A 23,353-nucleotide genomic window follows, 5' to 3' on the forward strand; every position below is an offset into this window, starting at 1 on the left:
GTGGTCTTAGAACATTCATTCTCACTGCTGCATTGTGGTCCACTGTTTGAATATACAGCACGCTTCACTTCGAAAATGAACAATTTATGAAGGGTGCAAGTTAACTCACTGAGATTGATTCAGGTAGTGTCCCCGTGTTGTCCCCTTCACCTAGCCTGAGCCAGAAGCAGCCAGGCCTTCTCCTTCTTCAGTGATTCTTAATCTCTGCCACTTTTACAGAACTAAGAACAGTTATCTTAGAGTTCCATAAACACCTAAGCTCACGTGATAAGAGCAAGAAGAGGACAAAGCAGTGCGTCTCAGAGAGAGAGAAAAGGCAGGGAAGATCCTCTCAGGTTTGGGAGGGGACAGAGAGTGTGCAGGGAACTGGATGTTACTTGACGTGCCTCAAGAAAGAGAAAGACCCCACAGGAAATGACTGCAAGCAGGGGAGGCTTCTAAGTTTTTCTATCAGCAAAAGCAGCCGCACCCCACACGCAGCAAGGGGTCAGAGCAACTCTGAATGTAAAGGACAGCTCTGGGCACAGAAAAAGATAAGGTCAGCAGTGACCACAACAGACCAAAGGTCAAAACCTTTCATCTGTTTGGAAGACAGCACAGAAACCTCCTGAATTTTGGTTCTACTCTAAGAAAACAGGGGTTCCAGGAAAGAAGAAAATTTGAGTTCCTAACAGCCTGGAGGTTCAGGGTGGGTTTTAATTTGATCTATAAATAAACAGGATTTTCTTGACTGAGTTTGTAGACTGAGATTCATAGTAGGTGCTTAAGTTAAAATATTGTTCTTCTGATTTCTTCTCACAGATAGATCCACGTCAGATTTAAGTACTTCCTGTGTCTTCTGGACAATGCTCTCATTACGGTGTAGTTATCTGTAATATCAAGGTGCGGTGCCTGTTTTTCTGGTTGATATAGATCCTAGGTTTGAGAGTCAGGGTGCAAGAGATATGAAATTCCTTCTGGTCTTTTTTGAGATGTGATGATCTACTCTGTTTCCTAAGGTAAAGCATGAGAGGTTCAGTGTTTGCTCTTCCCCTAACTTGACACAAAAGGGAGTTCCTCACTGATTCTGACAATTGTCAGTCCTAGATTTTGAAACACTGACTCATTACTTTTTGGTTTCTTTATAGACGTTACAGTGACTGGCTAGGAGAGTTCTTGAACTGCTAGCCTGATGGCATTTTAAGCTGATCATGACCTAGATTTTTCTTCATATTAATTTGATATATACCATTTCTGATGTTCTTTAGCCCTTCCTAAAGATCCAAGCTTCCCTTTGATATCATTTCACTTCAGGCTGAAAAACTTCTGTCAGCATTTTCTTTGGAGCAAAATTCTGCTAAAATAAATTTTTAGAGTTAAAAAAAAAAATCTCAATTTCACCTTCACTTCTGAAGGATATTTTTGCTGGTTATAGTATTCTAGTTTGAGAGTTCTCCATTTCCATTCCACTGTCTTCTGAAATTGCCCAAGATTCTGATCAGAAAACCACAGTGATGCAAACAAATCATTGTTCCCTTAAATGTAACATGCTGTTTTTCTCTGGCTGCTTTTAAGACTTTCTCTTATCTTTGGTTTATAGCAGTTTGTCTATATAACATGACTAAGTGAAACTTCCTTCATATTCCTATTTGGTGTTCACTGATTCTGTACACTTATATCTTTCACAAAATTTGGGGGGTTTCCAAATCATTATTTCTTCAAATATTTGTTCTGTCCCTTTCCCCTCTCTCTTCTTCTAGAGTTCCAGTTACATGTATATTATAGCTTCTGGTATTTTCCAACAAGTTTCTGATGCATTTTTCATTAAGAATGTCATTGTTTTCTCTGTTCTTCAGATTGGACAATTTGTATCAGTATATTTTAAATTTCAGATATTTCAGTTTTGAGTTCTAAAATTTTCATTTGTCTCTTTTTTATATTTTCTATTCCTCTGCTAAGAAATCTTTTCATTCATTTTACTTGGCTTTTTTCCTTTTACCTAGTGAGCACAATTATAAAAGTTACTTTAAAGTTCTTTTTGAATAACCCCAACACATGGATCATCTCAGGATTGGCCTCTATTGATTATAATTTCCCTTTTCTGATTCTTTGTATGTCAAGAAATTTTATATTGTAGTCTAGACATTATGAATATTTTGTTTTGGAGACTCCAAGTGCTGTTATATTTGCAAAAGAGTACTGGTGTTTTTGTCATGAACAGATAACTAACCTGATTAGACTCAAGCTGCAAATTCTACCTTACTTGTGGTGAACAGAACCTTGGTACCATTCTTGGATCCTCAGAGTCAAGCTGTTCTGAGTCTTTTCCACACATGTGTGGTTTAGCAATCAGTCAGAGACTTGGAGAGAGTCTGTCCACAAAATTTGGGCCTTCCCTTCTCTGATACTCTCCTTTTGGAGACTCCCTCCCTCATGTTCCAGCTGTGGCTGACTCAGGCTCTTACCCCGCTTGTTCATCCAGAAAGACTGGGGGTTCCTGTCAGGTTAGTTGCCCTGCACCATGACAGGCCTGTAGCTTGCCCTTAGGCCAATGCCTTAAACACAGGAAACTCACCCAGTGCTGGTGCCTCCATCCAACTTTCAATTCCTCTCCAAAATCCGCCAACTTTTGTTCACTTTTCAGAACTTTTAGGTGGTTGTTGTCTATATTTGGTTCAGAGTTTACAGTTGTTATCTGTAGGGTAGTCAGTCTATTAAGAGCTCCCTCTGTCATACCAGGGACAGAACTCGTCAACACAACTATTTTTTAAATAACATTTTAAACTTGAAATAAGTTTAGACTTTCAGGAAAGCTGCTAAGATAGTACGGAGGGTCCTTGAATACCTCTCACCAGTTTCAGTTTCCTAACGTTATCCTCTTGTATTGTCATGGCATACTTGTTAAACTAAGAAACCAACACTGGTACATTACCATTCACTAAGTTCTTGCCTATTCAGATTTTCCCATTAATGTCCTTTTTCTAGGACCCAATCCAGGATAACACGTTGCATTTAGTTATTACATCTCCTGAGTGACTGGTCTATGAAAATTTCTAGGTCTTTTCCTGTATTGTTTGTTTGTTTTTGTTTATTTATTTCTTTAAAAACTGCGAGAATCTGGAGGAGCGGTGGTCAGCTTAACCCACAGAACAGCCTTCAGTATGGGCTTGTTTGATGTTCTTCTCGCGCTTGCCCGGGGCCATGGGTTTGAAGGGGAATAACACAACGGTGACTTGCTCTTGCCGTCACATTCTCTGAGGGGTACCTGACATCATTAGTCATGTTAACCTTCATCTTTTGGGGTAAAGTACTATACTTCTAGAAGAATATAATTTATGTAAAACTTGTTTATACATTTGTACTTCTTCTTAAAACAAGTTTCATAAAAACCTCTTAATTAAAGACCTCGTGTAGTCTTGTAGCTCACTAGAAATCCCTTTCACCTATAACTTCAGGGAGATTAAGCAGTGGAAAATGATACTATCTAGAGAAATCTGTCATGGAAAAGAAGATATGCAGAGAATGATACAAGTACATGTGTGTTCCAAGTAAGGTCTTAAAATCTTGTAGTAAGCCAAAAATGCATAACAGAACTTAATGACATATCTTTTTTTTTAATTAGAAGATTAACATCTTGGAAAATATGAGTTATCTGGCTTCAGGATGATGCCTGACGTGTCTGGTGGTAGTGGGGAGAGAATAGACCAAGAGAAAAATGTGTGCTTATGAGGAGCCCAACTCTTGCAGTGTGAAACAACGCCAGATGTGAGGGTGTGCGGCTGTTCAAACTCACAGGTGTGAGGTTTGGTATGCTCTCCCGGACCTGAGAAGTGCCAGTGTAGTACGTTCAGGTAAGAGTACAAAACTTCTCTATTTATACATTCTCCATTCCCATCCTAGTCACAGGGCCAGTCTTAGGAAACTAATTTTTACTTCTTGGGTCATGAGTTTGTTTTTGATAGTCACATCTCTACGCCAAATCAGAACCTGACGTACAGTTGAGGTGCCCCATTATTTCACAACATTATTTCTCTAGTTAAAAGCTCTTTCTTTAGAAAATCTGGGAGTATAAAAGTTATTCTAGCTTAATTGGATGATTTTATACAATTTTTCAGTAAAAGTCTACTTCAGTGAGTTGAAAAGATCAAGTCAAAAGCTCACTATGTAAAACAACACCTGAAACTGAGCGAAGGGGCGACTGCAGAGTGCCGTCTCGGTGTGAGGCCTCGATTCCTCTCCCACAGCCCTGAGGTGCTTCAGCAGCGCCCCTCTAAAAATCACTGGTCAAATCAACATAGAGGACTCCCAGTGTTCTCACTATATTTACCATTACTCGCCTCATGTTGTAATAAGCAGCTCTTGGGGAAAAACACAAGGCATATGAGTGCCTTTCTTGGGGGCATGTCAAAGTTACTGATTTCAGAAAAACTCAATCAGAATAAAATTATTTCCCTTTGAAAAATCAAGAAAACAAAATTGGATTCACTTTTTCCTTTCCATTCTAGAATTACCTAGTTGACTGCATTTAACACGTAAATACAGGAGACACTATGGTTCTTACCTGAAAGTGGCCACGAAGTTCACCGTGGGCCAGCCCAAGACGAAGGATTTCTGGGCATTGGTGTTGCCTTCTCCCACTTCATCCACACAGCTTGCTGTCCACATGTCACTTAATTTTATTTTATTTTTTATCTTAAAGTTGTTGTTATATCTAGAAAGATAAAAACCGGACAGCACTCCTTGTTATTTGTTTTCTAAATTTTATGAGAGCTCTTGTACTTGTGACAAGAGGACAGTTTCCACTAATTGTGGGCAAAGAATATCTTCTTCACTGTTTGTAACTCCAATGGCTACGACAGGAGACTGTAAGACAGCGGTTACCTATGGCGCCGATGCCTCTGGAGACACATTAGTCCTCATGCCCACATGTATGGGCAGCAGACGGCTGTAAACTGCCTACTTAATTTTTTAAGTTGAGCATTACACTTGGATTAAAAATCTAATTTTATTTACTACTGTACTAAAAAATTAATGTATTTATTATTTATAACTTGCTTACTTCCAAAAAGATTTGAGTGGCTGAACAAAAGGTTAAAATACACATCAGTTATTAAAATATTTATAAAATTTTCACCTTAAGAGAGAGAGATGCACATAAAAAAATGTAACCTGGATTTAATTAGAGGAATTCTCAGTGAATTTTCAACTGAATGGTTACAAGTTTTTCTAGTCTTTACAAGCAAAGGTTAGATAAATTTCCTTTAAAAGAATTTTCTTTCTTGGGGCACCTGTGTGGCTCAGTTGGTTAGGCATCAGACTTCGGCTCAGGTCATGATCTCACAATTCATAGGTTCGAGCCCCATGTTGGGCTCTGTGCTGACAGCTCAGAGCCTGAGCCTGTTTCGAATTCTGTGTCTTCCTCTTCTCTGCCTCTCTCCCACTCAAGCTCTGTCTCTGTCCAACAAAAACGAATAAACGTTAAAAAAATTAAAAAGTAATTTTTCATTTAGAGAGTGAGAGGGTGAGTGGGGGAGACAGGAAACTGGGGAGGCAGAGAGAGAATCCCAAGCAGGCTCCATGCTCACCATAGAGCCCAACATGAAGCTCGATTCCACAACCCTGGAATCAGGACCCGAGCTGAAATCAAGAGTCGAATGCTCAACCAACTGAGCCATCCAGGTGCCCCTAAACTTCCTTTCTTAAAAGTTTGTTCATTTCATTTCCCTTTATATTCTGGTTAAAACTGAAAAACTATAACCTAAAGACAGACCCTAAACTAAACTGGAAAAAAAAAAAGAAGCAGGAAGTACTATACTTAGGTGGAGTTAACACAATTCATGTTTATCTCCAAGGACCCAGAAGGTAATCTACTTTAAGTTGGCACTGAAATTGCTTTTTGATAATTTCTACCTAATCTTCCTTAGAACCTAATATTGCAACCACCATTATCTCTTGACCTAAATTCACAGAATTCATGCTCATAATGGACCTGAGACTTAGTTAGAAGGCACTGGGAAAGATAAAGAGAATGCTTAGGGAAACTTGGATACTTCCTATCATTTAGAGCCATTTGTGGAAACAGAAAAAAAACTGACATGAAATCAAAGACACTTCATATGGCAGTATTCTTAAAACTCCTTCATGGAATATTTAAAGCCCACAATCTTCAGTCAGATTTATAAAATGAAAAAGATCTTGCAGGAACTATACATGAAGGATAATCTAGATTCAAAGCCTCATTTATACTTCCTGTAGGGCACACTCACTGTAAGTGTAATAGAAAAGCACCTTGTAGAATAATAGTGTCTATATTTCAACTCAATGTTTTTTATCCTGTTGCACGAATCTTTGGATTTAAAAAAAATCAGACAGACAATGAAGATAAAATTTTATTTCTTTTTATCTTCTTTTAAAAAATCTTATTTTTGACAGCGACTATTTAGGTACTGTAAAACTGAAAGTACACAAAGGTATGTTTGTCTATCTCTTGTCACGTAGTTTGTGTCTTCTTTTTGTTTTTTTTAATGTTTTTATTTATTTTTGAGAGAGAGAGACAGTGTGAGCAGGGGAGGGTCAGAGAGAAAAGGAGTCACAGGATCTGAAGACAGGCTACAGGCTCTGAGCTAGCTATCAGCACAGAGCCAGACACGGGGCTCAAACCCATGAACTGTGAGATCATGAACTGAGCTGAAGTCAGACGCTTAACCGACTGAGCCACCCAGGAGCCCCACAGTTTTTGTCTTCTAATTCAGTCAGGTCTTTCTCTCTATCAGATACTTTAGATACCAGGTAGAAACTTTTTATGCCCTGGAAAAAAAGTCAATGTGATGATTCTTTCTCTAGATCAATAAAGTACCAAGATTATCCACCTTCTGATACAAAAAACAAGAAGTCACCTAAAAGTGCAAACAATCACTTCCATTCTCCTGGCTATTAATTACTGAAAATTTCCCAGTGACATCCAGTCATTGTGGTAAGCATGTTACACATACTATTAGTTTAATTCTCAAACATTTCACAGATAAGGAAATGGAGTCAAAGAGAGATTTAGCTAAGTAACTTGCTAAAAGTCAAACAGCTTAACTAGCATAGCTAGAATCTGAACTTAGCAGTGTTGACTTCCAAGCTAATTTAATGCTCTTAACTATGTATTTATAAAAAGCCCTGGATGTTGTCCGTCTTATAAAGCATCTGGATGGAAGTATTTTACCATGAAGTTCCCTTCAGCTTTTCTATCTTCAGCCTTACTTTTTTTTTTTTAAATCTCACTCTACCTTCACAGTTTTCTGATGGAACTGTTACTACAGAGGTGGAGAGGAATCTCATACAGACTTAGGTCTGGAATGATAAATGGAGTAGTTTCAAAATACTTAAGACCTGTATTAAATAAAATTTTATATTACGATGGATAGTCCTGGGGTCATAGTGTATGTTTCTTCAAACTTTTCACTCTCAATTTCCAACAGTAATTAGACTATTCTAATAAAATTTACAAAAGAACAACCCAAAAAGCAATTCTTTAGTTCCACAATGTAGTCCCTTACTACAAATTTATTATGATGAGAGATATATTTCCTTGTTTTTCTATGCTCCAATCTTTGTATTAGAAGGAATGCCAGAGAACTGCTGAAGTACACAAGATTCCAGGGAGATGTCCCTTGAGTCTAAGATGGAGATGTTTTACTGAATATGTTTGGGGGAGAGAACATGGCATATGCCACAAGAGTCTGATGGAGGTTCTACTGATAATGAATATATGAATGGAACTTTTTTTTTCTTTTCATCTTTTTGACCTAAATGGAACTCATCATTGTTTCCCTATTTATATAGAAAATTAAATATGACAAAAGTGATGGCTTAGGAAGGTGTAAAGTACCTAGTTACTTCTTTTTAGTAAATTCCAAATGGCTGCTCTATAGTTATTAACAGAATATTAACTTCTTTCTAAAGACTTTAAAGTTTTTAAATACAGTCTTCAAAGATGGAAAGCCATAATTCTATTAGAAAAATAGCTTTTTATTTAGCTTTTGAATGAACAGAAAGGAGTCCCTAAGGTCCCATTCAATTTTAAAACTTGCTCTAATTAAATATAGAAAAGAATAACCATAAACTCAAGATAATTTTAGGTAAACATGGTCAACATTTGGCACAAAATGAATAAAATACCTTAGCCAATAAAAGGAAAAAATTAAAAACCCTTTGTATTATTGCATTCACTAAAATCTACTTAGTTTCACTAAATAAATGTGAATAAATATGGGGCAGCTGTTCACCTAGTTACCCCACCTGAACTTACTTCACAGCATCAACCTAAGGGTGAAAGCAGTACCCAAAGGGAGCCTGAAGGTGAGCTGAAGTAACACTGAACTTAAGGTAGTGAGTTTGTTTACTAAGCAGTAAGTAACTCTTATCATTTCAATAAAGTAGTTGATTGAGGGTCCAACCCCATCCTCCGTCACAGGGTAAAAAGTGACAGGGAAGACATAGGTTTGGAATTACAGGGGCTGGTTCTTCTTGGTTGCTGTTTATTTCAGGAAAAAGCATTAAGTTCTTATTAAGAAGGATCTGTGAATATATCAGATGTTATCTATGAGAATGACCAGATAATGGTAAATTGTGGTCAAAATTTTTACAAGGTGGCAGTATTCAATAATAATGATTATCTTCTTTTAGGCCATATATCCTCTATTATTGCAGGAGTCTTGGGCTCATACCCCTCCCTTCAAATTAACTTCGATCATTCACATTTTTTAATATCCCCCCAAAAATGTAAAAAGTACTTAAAATAATCTTCATGAATTGACTCTCTAAAATAAAAACAATTAAATCAAATGTTACTAGATTTTGTCACTTAATAAAAACATTTACATCAACACAAAGAGGTATCTCAAAAGCAGTCAGTGAAAAAAAATGGTATATATCCTATGTGAGAAAGGAACAATTAAAATAAAAAGTCAGCTATACAAGGAAATGATGGGCACAGATTTGGCAGTATATTTAAAGCATTCACTTTCCAGTGGTAAAGAAACAATCTTTATATAAAACTTTTTTCAGCAAAACACTATACAGATTACATAAAACCACTTAGACATTAGCAATAACCAGAACATTAAGTCACAGGTAAGAACACAAGCCTTCTACTCTAAATAGTATCATAACTATTGAAGAAAAAATATCTGAAGAAATTGAAGGAAAATACTTTCCTTCATAAGAACTGAATACATGTTACAAGTAAATAGTCTCTAAGATCGTAAAGTATAGGAAATGGATTATTGTAATAAAAGTTTTTGTTGTTTGCTTATCTCTCTGCAGGCTGAGCACAAAACTATGCACATAACGAGTAAAATGGGGAAGAGTACAAAGGGCTACCCACCGGAAATAAGGCCTTGACTAAAACTCCAGTCCACCACAACTCCTGTCACATGACCGTGGACAAACCTCCCTGAGGCTCAGTATTCATGACCTAAAACCACTCTAATCTTGCAGGATTGTTAGTAAAATCTAATACGATCTTTGTGACTCTCTTATCATAATTCCTAGCATACAGAACGCATCCAATACATTTTATGTGATGAAATGGCAACTATTCTACATTAAAAAATAATGATTTGTTTCTCTGTCAACAGCACATGGCTTGAAATGGCCCTAGTACAGAGGCTTATATGGACAGACTTTCCTTTCTCCATACTGCTTGTAACAGCAAATCCACTTCCAAAACTATACCTGTAGGCATTAGTTGTATTCAAAACATGTTTTAAGCTTTGCTGACTTTGAGTTTCATTCCACTGTAGTCAAAAAAGACATGGGGTAAGATTTCAACCTTACTAATTTTGTTAAGACTTGAGATATTGCCTCACACCGTCAGGACAGCTATTATTTAACAATAATAATAATAAAAAGAAACCAAAAAATAAAACAAACAAAAAAAGACAAAAAGACAACAAATGTCGGTCAGGACATGGAGTCACTGGAACCCTTGTGCACTGTTGGTGGGAATGCAAACAGGTGCTGCTACTATGGAAAACAGTATGGAGGTTCCTCAAAAAATTAAAAACAGAACCATTATATAATCCAGAAATCCCACTCCTAGGTATTTATCAACGAAGTGAAATCGGATGTTGAAGAGATTATTAACAGTCATGTTCAGTGCAGCATTGTTTACAACAGCCAAGGTGTGGAAACAGCCTAGATGTCCACTGGTAAATGAATGGATGAGGAAAATGTGGTATAGACGTACAATGGAATATTATTCAGCTGCCTTTACGGTGGAAATCCTGCAATATGCAGCAACACGGATCAACCTAGAGGGCACTGTGCTAATGAAATAAACCAGTCACAGAAGACATGTACTGTGTGATGTCACTTACATGAGGCATCTAAAATAGTCAAACCCATAGAATCAGAGTGGAATGTTGGTTTCCAAGAGCTAAGGGGAGAAAGAAAATGAAGAGTTTTGCTAATTAACAAGTAAAAAGTTTCAATTATGCAAGGTGAATAATACATTCTAGAGATCTGCCGTACAACATTGTGCCTAGTACTTAACAATAGTGCCTTGTACACTTAAACATTTGTTAAGGGGATAGATTGCCTGTTAAGTGTTCTTCCCATAATAATTTAAAAAAGGACATTCTGAAACACATTCTGAAACAGTTTTCTTATTTTTATTTTCACCTCTAACTTTCAAAAGAATACATCAATGGTTCACTAAGCATTCTAGTGAGACAGAACACATACTGGTAAAAAGCACAGACTCTGGGGGCACCTGGGTGGCTCAGTCGATTTAGTGTCCAACTCTTGTTCTTAGCTCAGGTCTTGATATCAGGGTTGTGCGTCTGAATCCTGCATTAGGTTCCACACCAGATGTGGAACCTACTTTAAAAACAACACAAAAAAGACCTAGGTTCAAATGTGGGCTCAACTAATTACTAACCATGATCTTGCCAAAGTCACTTAACTTGTGAGTATCAATTTCCTCTTTAAAAATAAAAAATAGCATCTGCCTGACAAAACAGTCATGCAGGTCAAAGTCTCTAGGAAAATGCCTATCATACAATAAGTTCTCTATTGTTATTAACACCACTTAGACTAAATACAGTGCTTTGCAAAATTAGTATTGAGCCTTGTCCATGTCTTATTTATGACATGGTATAACTTAGGTGTGAGAGTGACATTAGTAGAAAAAAGTATTCACTATTCTCTGGTGATTAAAATCTTGTTAATATTACTGGATTTGTTGAAATATTCTTATCTTTTATTAGTTTAGTAAACAATGAGAATGGAGGATGGAGCAAGCAGCAACCAGCATGTTCTAGGCAGAGTGCTAAATGCAGGGGCATTTAGTATTGAGCAGAAAGTCAATTCTTCCGGTTACCTCTGACATATATTCCAAATGTGTGTGTGTCCTTTATTTTAGTGCCACTTCCCCAGATAAACCCCCACTACATTTCATTAGGATGACTATAACCTCCTGTCCAGACTGTTCGCTTCTCTACCCTGCCTACCTTCTAACCCATCACCAATCACAGCGAGAAACAGGTCTTTTTTTTTTTTCTTAATTAAGTTTATTTGTTTTGAAAGAGAGAGAGACAGAGAGAGAGAGAGAGAGAGAGAGAGAGAGAGAGAGAGAGAGAGAGAGAATGAATCCCAAGCAGGCTCCACACTGCCAACACGGAGCCCGACATGGGGCTCCAACTCACAAATCATAAGATCATGACCTGCGGGGAAACCAAGAGTTGGATGCTTAACCAAATGAGCCACCCAGGTGCCCCTCCAGAAACAATAGCTTAAACATATAAACTCCTCTAATTAAAATCCCTTAGAATAAGACCCAAACTCCTTATCACGGCCTGGGTTGCACCCGACCCCGAGAGGGCCCCGGGGATCCTGGCTTCCTGACACCTGCCCCCTCACGCAGGTCTCCCACTTCCACACGCTGCCCTACCGCAGGTCTGTGGCCAGCCACATACATCAGAAATGACAGCATACCACTTCCCGAATCGGGGTATGAAAGACTGTGGCTTCTAGTGTGGGTGTTCTCTCACTTGCTTACACTCTGTCTCACACTCCTGGAACTTCCCCTCTGAAGGAAGCGATACCACGTTACAAGCAGCCCTGTGGAGACACCCGCGTGGACAGGACCTGGAGGGTCTGGCTGCAGCCAGGGAGGAACCGAGGCCCACCGGCGTCCACATGAGTGAGCTGGGAAGTGGATTCGCCAGCTGCCATCGAGATGTCAGTTCATTCTAGCCTGGTCAACAGCTTAACTGCAACCTCAAGGGGACTCTGGGCCAGAACCACCGGCCATCAACCCCCTGTGGGACACTCCTCAGGATGGTGTGTGTGCTCCTGGGTCTGAGATGTGTGTAGGTCTAAACTATTTTTGGGTGACTTGTTACATGGGAAGAGACCATTGCCACAGCTACGAGGGTCCTGATAACTTGGTCCTCATCTACTCCAATACCAGAGTCCCCTCCTGCCCATTCTGCTGCAGTCGCAGAGACTTTCCTTTAGCTCCGTCAAAGGGCACGCTCTTCCCACCACCTGCTCTTGCCTCTCCCAGAATGCTCATCCTCTTGCTCTCTGAAGGGCTGGCTGCTTTTCAGCCTTTGATGACTCCCCCCCGACTGTACCTACCCGTGTCTTACCTCACCCAGCACCGCCACCCCATTTTCTTCCCAGCACTAGTCACAACCCACAACTCCCCCCACAATGGAATAAACGTGCCCCCAAGCAGGGTATGCCCGTCCCATTCTTCACTGTATTCCCTCCATGTATTCAGAACACGGCACCGAGTGGGGCCTAAAACCAACACTGGTTGAATGAATAAAAAACCGAAACCTTTTTTTTTGCAAAAATAAAACAAAACAAAAACATAAACGTCACTTCAGCTATTCGCTCTGGTAACAGAAGACATTCTTGAACAGAGCAGACATCCTTTACAGTCAGCACTGGACAGGAAGGTCGCCCGCTCCTGGGAACGCAGCTCTGTAAGGCAGCCGGGACAGAGCTTACGGCGGACTTACTTGATTTTGGCCACAACGAACAGATCACTGAACAGGAAGAGATGCCGCTCCTGCCTCTGCAGGCCTCGCCTGAGCTCTGCCCGGCCATCGATCAGCAGGGTCCTGCTGGAGCACGCGAACGACGAGAGAAACGTACACGAGTCCACGCTGGCAGACGGGCTTTCCCTGCCACGGAGCAAACACCACACATCGTTAGTCAAATGATCACACACAGGATGGGATTCTTTAAAATTGTAGCTTCTCCTTGTCAAAAGAAATATAAAGCTCTCTGTACCTTTTTAACACAATGACACAGTTTCCTAACTGGTCCCTCAGTCTCTCTCTACCCAGTGCTCTTTTACATTTCATTATGAAAAATTTTCAAACACAAAGCAAAGTGTAAGCTTTATAACAAACACATGTATACCCTAACCTAGATTCTACCATGAAAATTTACTGAATGTGCTTTATCATGCATCTATCCAACTATCCATCCTATTTAATAATCCATTCCATTTTTGGCATTTCAGTGTAAACAAAATACAGCAGCACGTCTCCCCTTAAATACTTTGGCATGAAGGTCATTAACTAGAATTCAACATTTACTTACAATTTAAAAAAATGAATGTACAATGAAATGCACAAGCCTTAGGTGTATGTTCACTGAGCTCTGACAAACATATTCACCTGTCTAGTCTAAACCCTTATCAAGATGAGAACATTATCATCACACCAAAATATACCCTCTTGACCTTCTCAGATGTTATATATATTAGCTGAAGATGGCTTCTATGTATTGGCTTTGGGTTATTTCTTCACTGCAGGCTGAGACCCATCAGCTCAAAAAGTCTCCTGGCACCAACCTTAAATGTTTATATACCTGATTATATTTAAAACAGTTCAAACAAGCAGATTCTTAGCCACTTGTAGCTTGCCTGCCTTACATATGCCACATAACCAGAGCCAGTACCTGCTGGCCTTGATAAGACAGAGACTAGTGATTGTAAGACCCAAATCACTACTTCCCCTCAGAGTTCTCTGACCCAGTGATTCCTTGCTGCCCCATGGACCCGCATCTCCAGGACGAGTAATCCCCAGAGACACCCTCTATGGTCTTCCGCACCTCACGAGCACCCTTGCCCTCCTCTCTGGTTGGTGGTCTTTTGGACCCAGGCCTCAAGACAATTTCGTGTTATGAGGGACTTCCTTTCTGATGCAATGCTGCCCAATGAGATCTTTTTTCTTGTTTAGCCCCTACGACCCACAAATTCCTTACAACAGTTGATCCCTACCCCATCACCCTCAAGGCAGCCACTATTCTGACTTTTTATCCCCACTGAAGACGAGTTTTGCCTGTTCTGCAATTTCACATGAATGGAGCTACCATATGTGCTTTTTTGTGTAAGATATATTCTTGTTACATTAACCACTATCCTATTGCTTTAATATGGCTGATTAGTATTCCATAAATATATCTAAGTTTGTTTATTCATTCTCCTATTGATGGACCTGGACTCTTTCCAGTTTTCAGCTATTATAAATTAAACATTGTCCTGGTCCTTTTTTGACCTATGTTTTAATTTCTTTTTAATAAATACCTCAGAATGGAATTCTTGGGCCAGAGTAGGTGGATGTTTAATTGAAAAAAATTAATGTTTTTATTTATTTTTGAGAGAAAGAGAGACAGAGACAGCAAGAGAGTCTCCAGGCTCTGAGCTGTCAGCAAAGAGCCCCACACAGGACTTAAACCCATGAACTGTGAGATCATGACCTGAGCCAAAGTCAGATGCTTAACCGACTGGGCCACCCAGGTACCCCAGTGGATGTTTAATTTTAGAAAAAAGTGCCAGTTTTCCAAAGTGGTTGTACCAATTTTTATTCCCAAGAATATTGCCCGAGAGGTCGGTTGCTCCACAACCTGCCAACATTTGGTGTTGTCACTCTTAAATTTTGGCCATTCCAGTGGAAACATAGTAGCATCTCCTTAAGATTTTAATTTGCACTTCTCTGATGACTAACGATGTTGACTCATGTTCTTGTTGGTCATTTGTACCCTCTTCATTTGTGAATTATCTTCAAATATTTTGCCTATTTAGGAAAATTGGGTATCTTTTTATCAATGAGTTATAGGAATTTTTTATATATCCTGGATAAAGGGCATGTTTTATCATGTCAGGTATGTTTTGCAAATATATTTTTTCCTTACCTATTGCCTGTACACTTTCTTAACTGTGCTTTTGATGAAGTTTTAAAAATTTGATTAAGTCGAATTTATCATTTTTGAATGGTACTTACTTTCTGTGACCTTTCTAAGTAATCTTCACCTACTCCCAAGTAGTTACAAAAGATATACTCTAATATTTTCTACTAAAATCAGTGTAATTTTAGTTTTTACTTCTAAATACATGATTTATGTCAAAATAACTTCAGTAGAAGGCAGGAGCCAAGGTTCATTTTGCTCTGTACAGATACCTTATTATTCAGCACTATGTACACAAAAGACTCTCCCTTCCTCTATGGATTGCGTGGGTACCTTTTTTAAAAATCCCAGGAGTATAAAGCATGGGTCTATTTCGGGGTTCTCTGTTTTGTTCCACTGATCTATTTGTTAATTCTTATGCCAGAAACACACTGTCTTACTATTTTGTCTTTATTAAATCATAAAATTAGATAGTATAACACTACCAACTTTTTCTTTTTTGAGATTGCTTTGGAAAATTTAAATCTTTTGTCTTTGCATATACATTTTAGCAGTAATGAAGATGAGGAATACAAGAGAGATCTGGGGAAGAAGAACTGAGCTCAGTTTCAAAATACACTTTGTTTGAAATTATCAGTGGACTAGGTGGCGTGGAAATCAGGCAGGCAGCTAACATTCAGAAGAGGTGTCAGAATGAGATGTAGAATTGGTGATCACACAAAGACAGGTGCATAGATAATACCATGGGAGTGGCTAGAAGTGCCCAGGGAAAGAGCACAGTATAAGAAAAACAAAAAAGACAGAAACACCCACTTCCCTAAGATGTGATTTGAGGTGGTGAGGAAAGGAGAATCTGGGAACATGATGGAAGCTAGTGAAAAGCAGCAGAGAAAGAAAAATGAAAAGCAGGGGAGGTCTGGGGTGCAGAGATTGGTAGCAGGAATAACAGGCTGAAGCTTGAAGAGATGTCTGGGAGGAAAATCAGTTGCTCATTAAGAACTTCAAGAAAACAGTTCCAGGAGAACAGTGAGGTTCTGCGGAACTCAAGGGGCCTGGGCCATGAGGAGTCAGGAAGGAAAAGTAAAGAACTACCTCCTGGCTCTGGTTTTTGTGTTAGCAGCTAAACACTAGAAGACGACTTTAAGAGGAAAGGCAAGAAGAGGAGAGAAACAATCAGCCCTGAAGGCAGGTGTTATTATCCCTCATTTTACAGATTTGGAAGCTGATGTTCAGGGAAGCTAAGACACACAGCTGCTAAGTGAAAGGGATTTACAAGTAAGCATGGTTTCACAACATGTACTTAAAAAAATTCCATGTAGCCTTTCATTCTCATTGCCTCATCCCTCATCCACCCATGATAACTGAGCTCAGCAGTTTAGGACTTAATGGGGCCCCGGGGAGGAAGTGGGCTAATCCAAGCTCTTTTACTGAGTAGCATGACACAGGGAGTTCTGTGGTTGCCTCGGATTCCTCATCCATAAAGGAAAGGCAGTTGGAGTAGAAGAGCCTTAAATTTTTATAATTTGTATGTGGGACTAAGTATAAAAACCTGTACACAAAAGGTGGAGTTAAGATCACTGATGAGAGGGAAATAGAAAATGGATATGGTTAGCAAGCACCCCTACCCCATAGTTTGTAAATACAAGGATAACATACTTGAGAGTCACCTCACGGAAACAAGTTGGAGATGAAATAAGATGAAAACCAAGAAACAGTAAAAACAAAAATAGCAATAAGAATTGGAAAACACTTCTTTATTAGTTTAATTTTAAAAAGGAGCTCAAAGAACAAGAGTTTGTCAGGTCTCCCATCAAAGTGTCAGGTGGAAGAGGCCATGCCCTGTCATCCTGAGTATCTGGTCCACGTGGAACCAGGACAGGTGGGGATTCTGGGATACCTACATTTCTTGGTTTGAACCGCGTGGCTCACACTTTCTGATCTTCCCTGGGTACACTAAAAACCGGAGGATGCTCTGAGATAAGGTATGAGTCGTCAGCCATCCCTTCCTCTGCTACAGCTGTCCTTAAACTGTGAGCCTGGCAAGCAGCATTAGGATCAACCGGAGACTTCTTAAAATGCAAATTCTCAGGACCATCTCAGACTTACTCACTCAGCAACGTGGTTCAGCATTCTGTATTTCAGCAAGTTCTTCAGATAATTCTCTTTTTTTAAAATTGTTTTTAACATTTATTCATTTTTGAGAGAGATAGAGCGTGAGTGGGGGTGGGGCAGAGCAAGAGGATGATACAGAATCCGAGGCAGGCTCCAGGCTTCGAGCTGTCAGCACAGAGCCCGATGTGGGGCTTGAACCCACGAGGAGGGGTAAGTTGGACGCTTAACCAACTGAGCCACCTAGGTGCCCCAAGTTCTTCAGATAATTCTAATGCACACTGAAGTTGAGAGCCACTGCATTCCAAGACTCTGTAACAGATTCTGGTTCTAACATTTGAAAATTCTACAACTGTGTTCAAAGTAATTATTAGTAGCATCTATATCTACGTCAGGTAAGGTGAGTTTCAGAGAGAGCTAGCTATTCCATCTTTTCCTGTTGTTTTGGGGCCAGTTACCTCTCTGAAGAAGTGAATTCCGTTACGCTCACTAACAACTATTTAAGCACATACTATGTGTAATTTAAAGACATGTGTGAGGAAGAAAGCAAGTAAACTGGAATCCTTTGAAAGAAAAGGAAAAAGGAGTTTCTGTGTTTAAATTGTAGAGTGAAATTAGGCAGTGAGAAAAGGCGCATATTCACTTCATTGAGAAAAATCCTTTCTATTTCAAATTCTTTGGGGATGGGGAGTGGGAGGAGACATAATGGCATCTTTTATCATCTTTTTATTATGTAGTGATACTCAAATTTATAGCAAAAAAGAATAAAACTTCACTTGCTGTTACAAGAATTGAACAAGGACAAGGCTAGCAAGCACTAGACAGACGAAGGGATGGTTAACACCACATTCTATGTGGCTGTGGTTTCACAAATGACCGACAGAAGCTCTTCGCCAGGAAAAAACTCATCTGTGGCATTTTAGTCTTACGTTCAACAACTAACTGCTTTTTAATTATAATTATAAACCATTAGATAGCAGTATGGCTGAAAATAGGGGTCTTCGAACTACTACTCAAAGATTCTAACAGTAAACTGTTTAGGCTTTGTGGGCTGTGCGGTCTCTCTATCAGCTACTCAGCTCCGCCATTCTACCTCAGAATCAGCCACAGAGAATACCTACACCAACAGGTGTGGCTGGGAGCCAATAAAACTTTATTTGCAAAAACAGGCTACTTGTCTGTTTTTGACCCTTGATTTAAACAATAGTTCTACAACATTTATTTTTTAAATGTTCATTTATTTTTGAGAGAGGGAGAGAGAGAGACAGGAAATTAAAGGAGGCTCTGTGCTGTTAGTAGAGAGTCCAAAGTGGCCTAAACCAATGAACTGTGCGATCAGGACGGGTATCTAAGTCGGATACTCACCCCACTGAGCCACCCAGGTGCTCCAGTTCTAAACCATTTAAATCCTTATAAATAAAGGCTAATCTGAAACAATTAGGGAAATAGAATTGTTTGTTTGGGGTTAGTGTAGGTGAACATTTAATTAGGTTATTAATAAAATATTTTGCATTTTAAAGCAACTCTAAAGGATTTTCACATGTAATAATTCATTTTCCACCTCACAATAATAATTTCAAATATGTAGATTTGATGGTGGTGTGGAGAATCCACACTGAAGTTAAAATATTTTTCTTTTTCAGTGTGGATTTATCCATGTACACGTCTGCAGTCTGTCATTTTGAAGATCCACATATAAGTATGGCACAAGACACCTCACGACTTTAGCAAGCTAAGCATTGTTAAAAAAATACAACCAACATTCATGCAGTAGTCTTGGATAAAGATAAACATCTCAGTACTCACATAATTTAAAATGCAAAAAACCTGTTCTAGAAGGAAACAAAAGCACAAATAACCTTGTGTTTTTAAAACTACAATCTTAATCAGTGTTTCCTACTTAAAAATGTATTTCTCAATTATGTGACTCTGAAGTGTTTATTTTTATTCTGAGTGCAATGTAGATGTGTTTATTTTAGTCTTTTAGAGTACAGAAATGGGGAGGAGGGCAAGACTGTAACCTTCTATTTAGCCTCTTAATATAGCCTGATTAGGATTTACAAGTTATAATTAACAGAACTCTACAATGATCTAACAAATACAAACTGAGTCTCAGAATTAGCCTGCTGCAGGCTTCTTATGTATGCATTAACATTCCGTTTTCAAATAGCTTTGCAAATCCATTTCTAAAAGGCAAAAAGGAATTTTTGAACCTTAGTGATTTTTTTTACTAAAATTAGATAATAGCGTTCTTGAAACTTGGGTGACAGTAATACCTCTTAATATTTTTATTTCTAGGGCTCATTGTAAAAGTGAGTTTACTTTTAGGTACAGCTTTAGAAGTGGTGTTGCTTCATCCTTAATCACGGAAGAAAATAAACTAAAATTCAGAATACTTCTTGAAAATTCCTATGTTTATAACTGGTAATTAGTCATCATGATGACAAGCACTAGATAGGATCTTGGTAACCTCAAAGCCTAGCACGTGGTCACTGCTCATTCCAAATGCCATCTCTTCCATGAATATTTTGTTCAACTGAATTCTTCATTGGTAGCTCTTATCTGATATCTAGCATTCACATCCTGCCTTGTACCTCTTAAATTTTCTCATTCAAATTCTATTGAGTCTATGATCACCACATAATAAACGTGTTACAATAATATGTTACACTGATAAGAGTTGCCTTTGGTGGGTGCCTGCCATGGACCAGGTGCTGGAAATAGGCATGGTCCCTAGTGTCAAGGAATTAGTGCGACAGGAACCTCAGACAAGTAAACACAATGATAAACTAGAGAGGTTAAATGCAATTGGAGAACTTCATAGCATGGGGGGCACAGAGAGAAGCAGCCATAAGAATCTTTATCTGAGACTGGACTGCCTAGAGAAGTTTCTTGGAGGAACCAAAGTCTTAAAGGATGGATGGACCAATGAAGGCTGTAGGGCAGGCTATGTAGTAAAAGCACAGCAAACATGCCCAGTGCTGGGAGTGACTAGAGGAGTTTCAGGAAGACAGGTGACACAGGCCTGAAGAGGAACAGCAGTGGATGAAGAAGGGACCACATAATGCATGTTTTTTTCTATCACATTTGACTTTATGTGAAAGCACGACAAGGTTTTAAGCGAGACACTGTATTTTGTAATTTTCTGAAGAAAAGAGATGAGAGCAAGCTTAGAGGAAAGGAGACCTTCAGGAATTCACTGCAGTGATCTTAGCCAAGAAAGGTCACGGAGCAGATTTAGCAGTGAGAAAAGGACAGAGGATACAGGAAAAAACAACACATTAGAGAGATATTACAAATACGAGGTGTTAAAATCTCCAAATTGATTAGTTATGGGGGTGAGATAAAGACAGAACTAAGAAAAAGAATCTAAACTTAGCACCTAGCCTCTATTTATTCATTTTTATTTTTCATCTAACAAATGTCTGCTAAGCATCTGTATGTGTTGGCTCAGCCTGAAGCTAAATGGTAAGAAATGGGGTAAGCAATCCTCTCCTCTGGTGAGACTCTGAGTCTAGTTAAACCGTAGGCGGGGTTCTTGACATCACCCATCATTTTCGCTCAGTTCCGTTTGTAGCAGAGGTTGAAAACCACAGACCACAATCATATTTTACTTGGCCCACCCAGAAGCTTCAAAAACATTTGGTTTTGCATATCCAGTTTATCACATTCCCTCTTTTGCCACTTTTTAAAAATCTGGTTACTGCACCTCTTAGGGACCTGAAAGCATTTAAGTCTGTGTGATTTGTGTCCTAGTGTTACTTTCTATTAAATGTTTATAGCTTAATTTTTAGGTTTTTTAAAAAAAATTATGGTAAAATACACATAAAATAAAAGTTATCATTTAAACCACTGTAATAACATATAATTCAGTGTCATTTAGTATATTCACGGTGTTGTGCAGCCATCACCACTGTCCAGTGCTCAATATCCTCATCATCCCCAAAGGAACACCTGTGCCTATTAAGCAGTCACTACCCATTTCCCACTCTACCCAGTCCCTGTCTCTATGGATCTACCTGTTCCAGATATTTCGTATCATATAACACACGGCCTTCTGTGACTGGCCTCTTTCACTTGGCATAATGTGTTCCAGGTTCATCCACACTGTAGCATCTATCAGTACTTCATTCCTTTATATTGATGAATAACATTCCATTGTATGGATGGACCACATTTGTTTATCTATTCATTAGTTAATGTTCATTAGAGCTGTTTACACCTTATGGCTACTGTGAATAGTGCCACTATAAAAATTCATGTACATACTATATTTGAACATCTCATTTTAGGTGGGGTTTTTTTTTTGTTTGTTTGTTTTTTGGTTTTTTTTGCGTATATACCCAGGAAAGGAGTTCTGGATCATACAGTAATTCTATGTTTAAGTTATTGAGCAACTGCCAAACTCTTTTCCACAGAAGCTGTATGATTATATATTCCCATCAGCAATGCATGAAGGCCCATAACTTTTAACTCTTCTCTCTTTGGTCTCCACATATAACCACATCTTATCTTCTAAGGATTTTCAAACTAAAAATAAAATCTCCTGAGTCTAGATACTCACACCCTCTCCTACGGTTTGTAATGAACTCCTAACTAGACTCCACTTCCTTGCTTTCCCTTCTTCAGTCTATACCTCTAGTTTCTGACTTCCTGATGTACACTGCCAATGATCACGCATGGCATGTCCACTGTCTAAAGAGTCAGCCCAACTCATTAACATAGCTTTCAAGTTCTAACATCTGTTTTATCCTACCCAGTTGATGGTATCTCAGGTTGGATCTCTATATTGCCTGTGTAAATGTAACCCTGGTGAGTATTAAGAGAATAAATTAGTCCAGATACACTTTAGAACAAAAAGAGATGACAGTTGATATGAAGCCACAAAAACCACTATTGATATCAAAATTTTATCTTAATCAGCAATAAAAGTATGTCCATTAGAGGCTTACAACGATCTCAAATATGTCAACATTGAAGCACATCTTCAGGAAACCTGGTCTGAAGTAATAATCTGTCTTACTGATAGGATGAAACATGGGAAAGTACTATTACACCTCAATAGTCATCATCTAGGAAAAAAAGACACATCCAAATTACCAAAGAAGACTGTATATAGATTCTAACATGATGTGGTTGTATACAATATATGCTATCATGTCCACTTCACATTAACATCAGTGACATATGATGTAGCTGATATTATACAGCTTGAATCCTGACTTGGTATTATAGAACAGAGCCTAGTGATCATGTTAATGTCACGATCAAAATGAACTAAGCTAGGACAAGGGTTTGTAGAGTACATGGACAAATGGTTGGATAAATAGCATGAGCAAGGCCTTCAACACAAGAGATACACAAAGGAGAACTTTTAAGTTACCAAAATGCTGATTGGGACATGCAGCACAAGTGGTGTAACAACAATCTTATCTCAACAATGCTAATATTTAAAGAGCAAGGAGGGGCGCCTGGGTGGCTCAGTCACTTAAGTGTCTGACTCTTGATTTCAGCTCAGGTCATGATCTCACTGTTCATCAGTTTAAGTTCCATATTGGGCTCTGCACTGACAGCTCAGAGCCTGATTGGGATTCTCTCTCTATCCCTTTGTTTCTCTGCTCCTCCCCCACTTGCCTCCCCCCCAAAATAAATAAATAAAACTTAAAAAAAACAAAGAGCAAGAAAAACATAAACATTACATAAGCAAAGACAGAAAAGCAATACAGAAGGAGAGAGTGAAGGACCGAGGACACTAATAAACAGTTACACTAACAGTGCACGATCATACACAGAGATATTACTTCCAAAAAAGGGACTGAACTACATAACTTCTTCACAGCCTTGACAGAAGTTGCTCACCATCTATTAGGAATTCACTTAGGGAAGCACTTGACAAGACATTACAAGAAGGAGAGGAAAATAATCACACATTTTAACTTTGAGAGATTAAAAAAAAACAGTTTACATACAAATGATACACAATGATGTAAGCCCAAGTGGAGAAAAACCTGAGTTTTAGAACTACAAACACTCCAGTGAAAATGGCAACTCTTTGAGAACTCTA

The 23,353-nt window shown here is 38.8% G+C and overlaps 1 protein-coding gene across 1 annotated transcript in view; it reads right to left on the minus strand.

Annotated features, from left to right (window-relative positions):
- ARHGAP20 (Rho GTPase activating protein 20) overlaps positions 1–23,353 on the minus strand; it is a 101,284-nt gene that overhangs the window by 34,989 nt on the left and 42,942 nt on the right. The window contains exons 2-3 of the mRNA XM_029915020.1: positions 13,002–13,166; positions 4,541–4,690 (exon numbers count right to left, since the gene is read on the minus strand). Coding sequence (XP_029770880.1) covers positions 4,541–4,690; positions 13,002–13,166 — 315 coding nt within the window. The remainder of the gene's footprint in view (positions 1–4,540; positions 4,691–13,001; positions 13,167–23,353) is intronic.

This window comes from Suricata suricatta, chromosome 11 (assembly GCF_006229205.1).
Source record: "Suricata suricatta isolate VVHF042 chromosome 11, meerkat_22Aug2017_6uvM2_HiC, whole genome shotgun sequence".
In the NCBI taxonomy this organism is placed as follows: Eukaryota; Metazoa; Chordata; class Mammalia; order Carnivora; family Herpestidae; genus Suricata; species Suricata suricatta.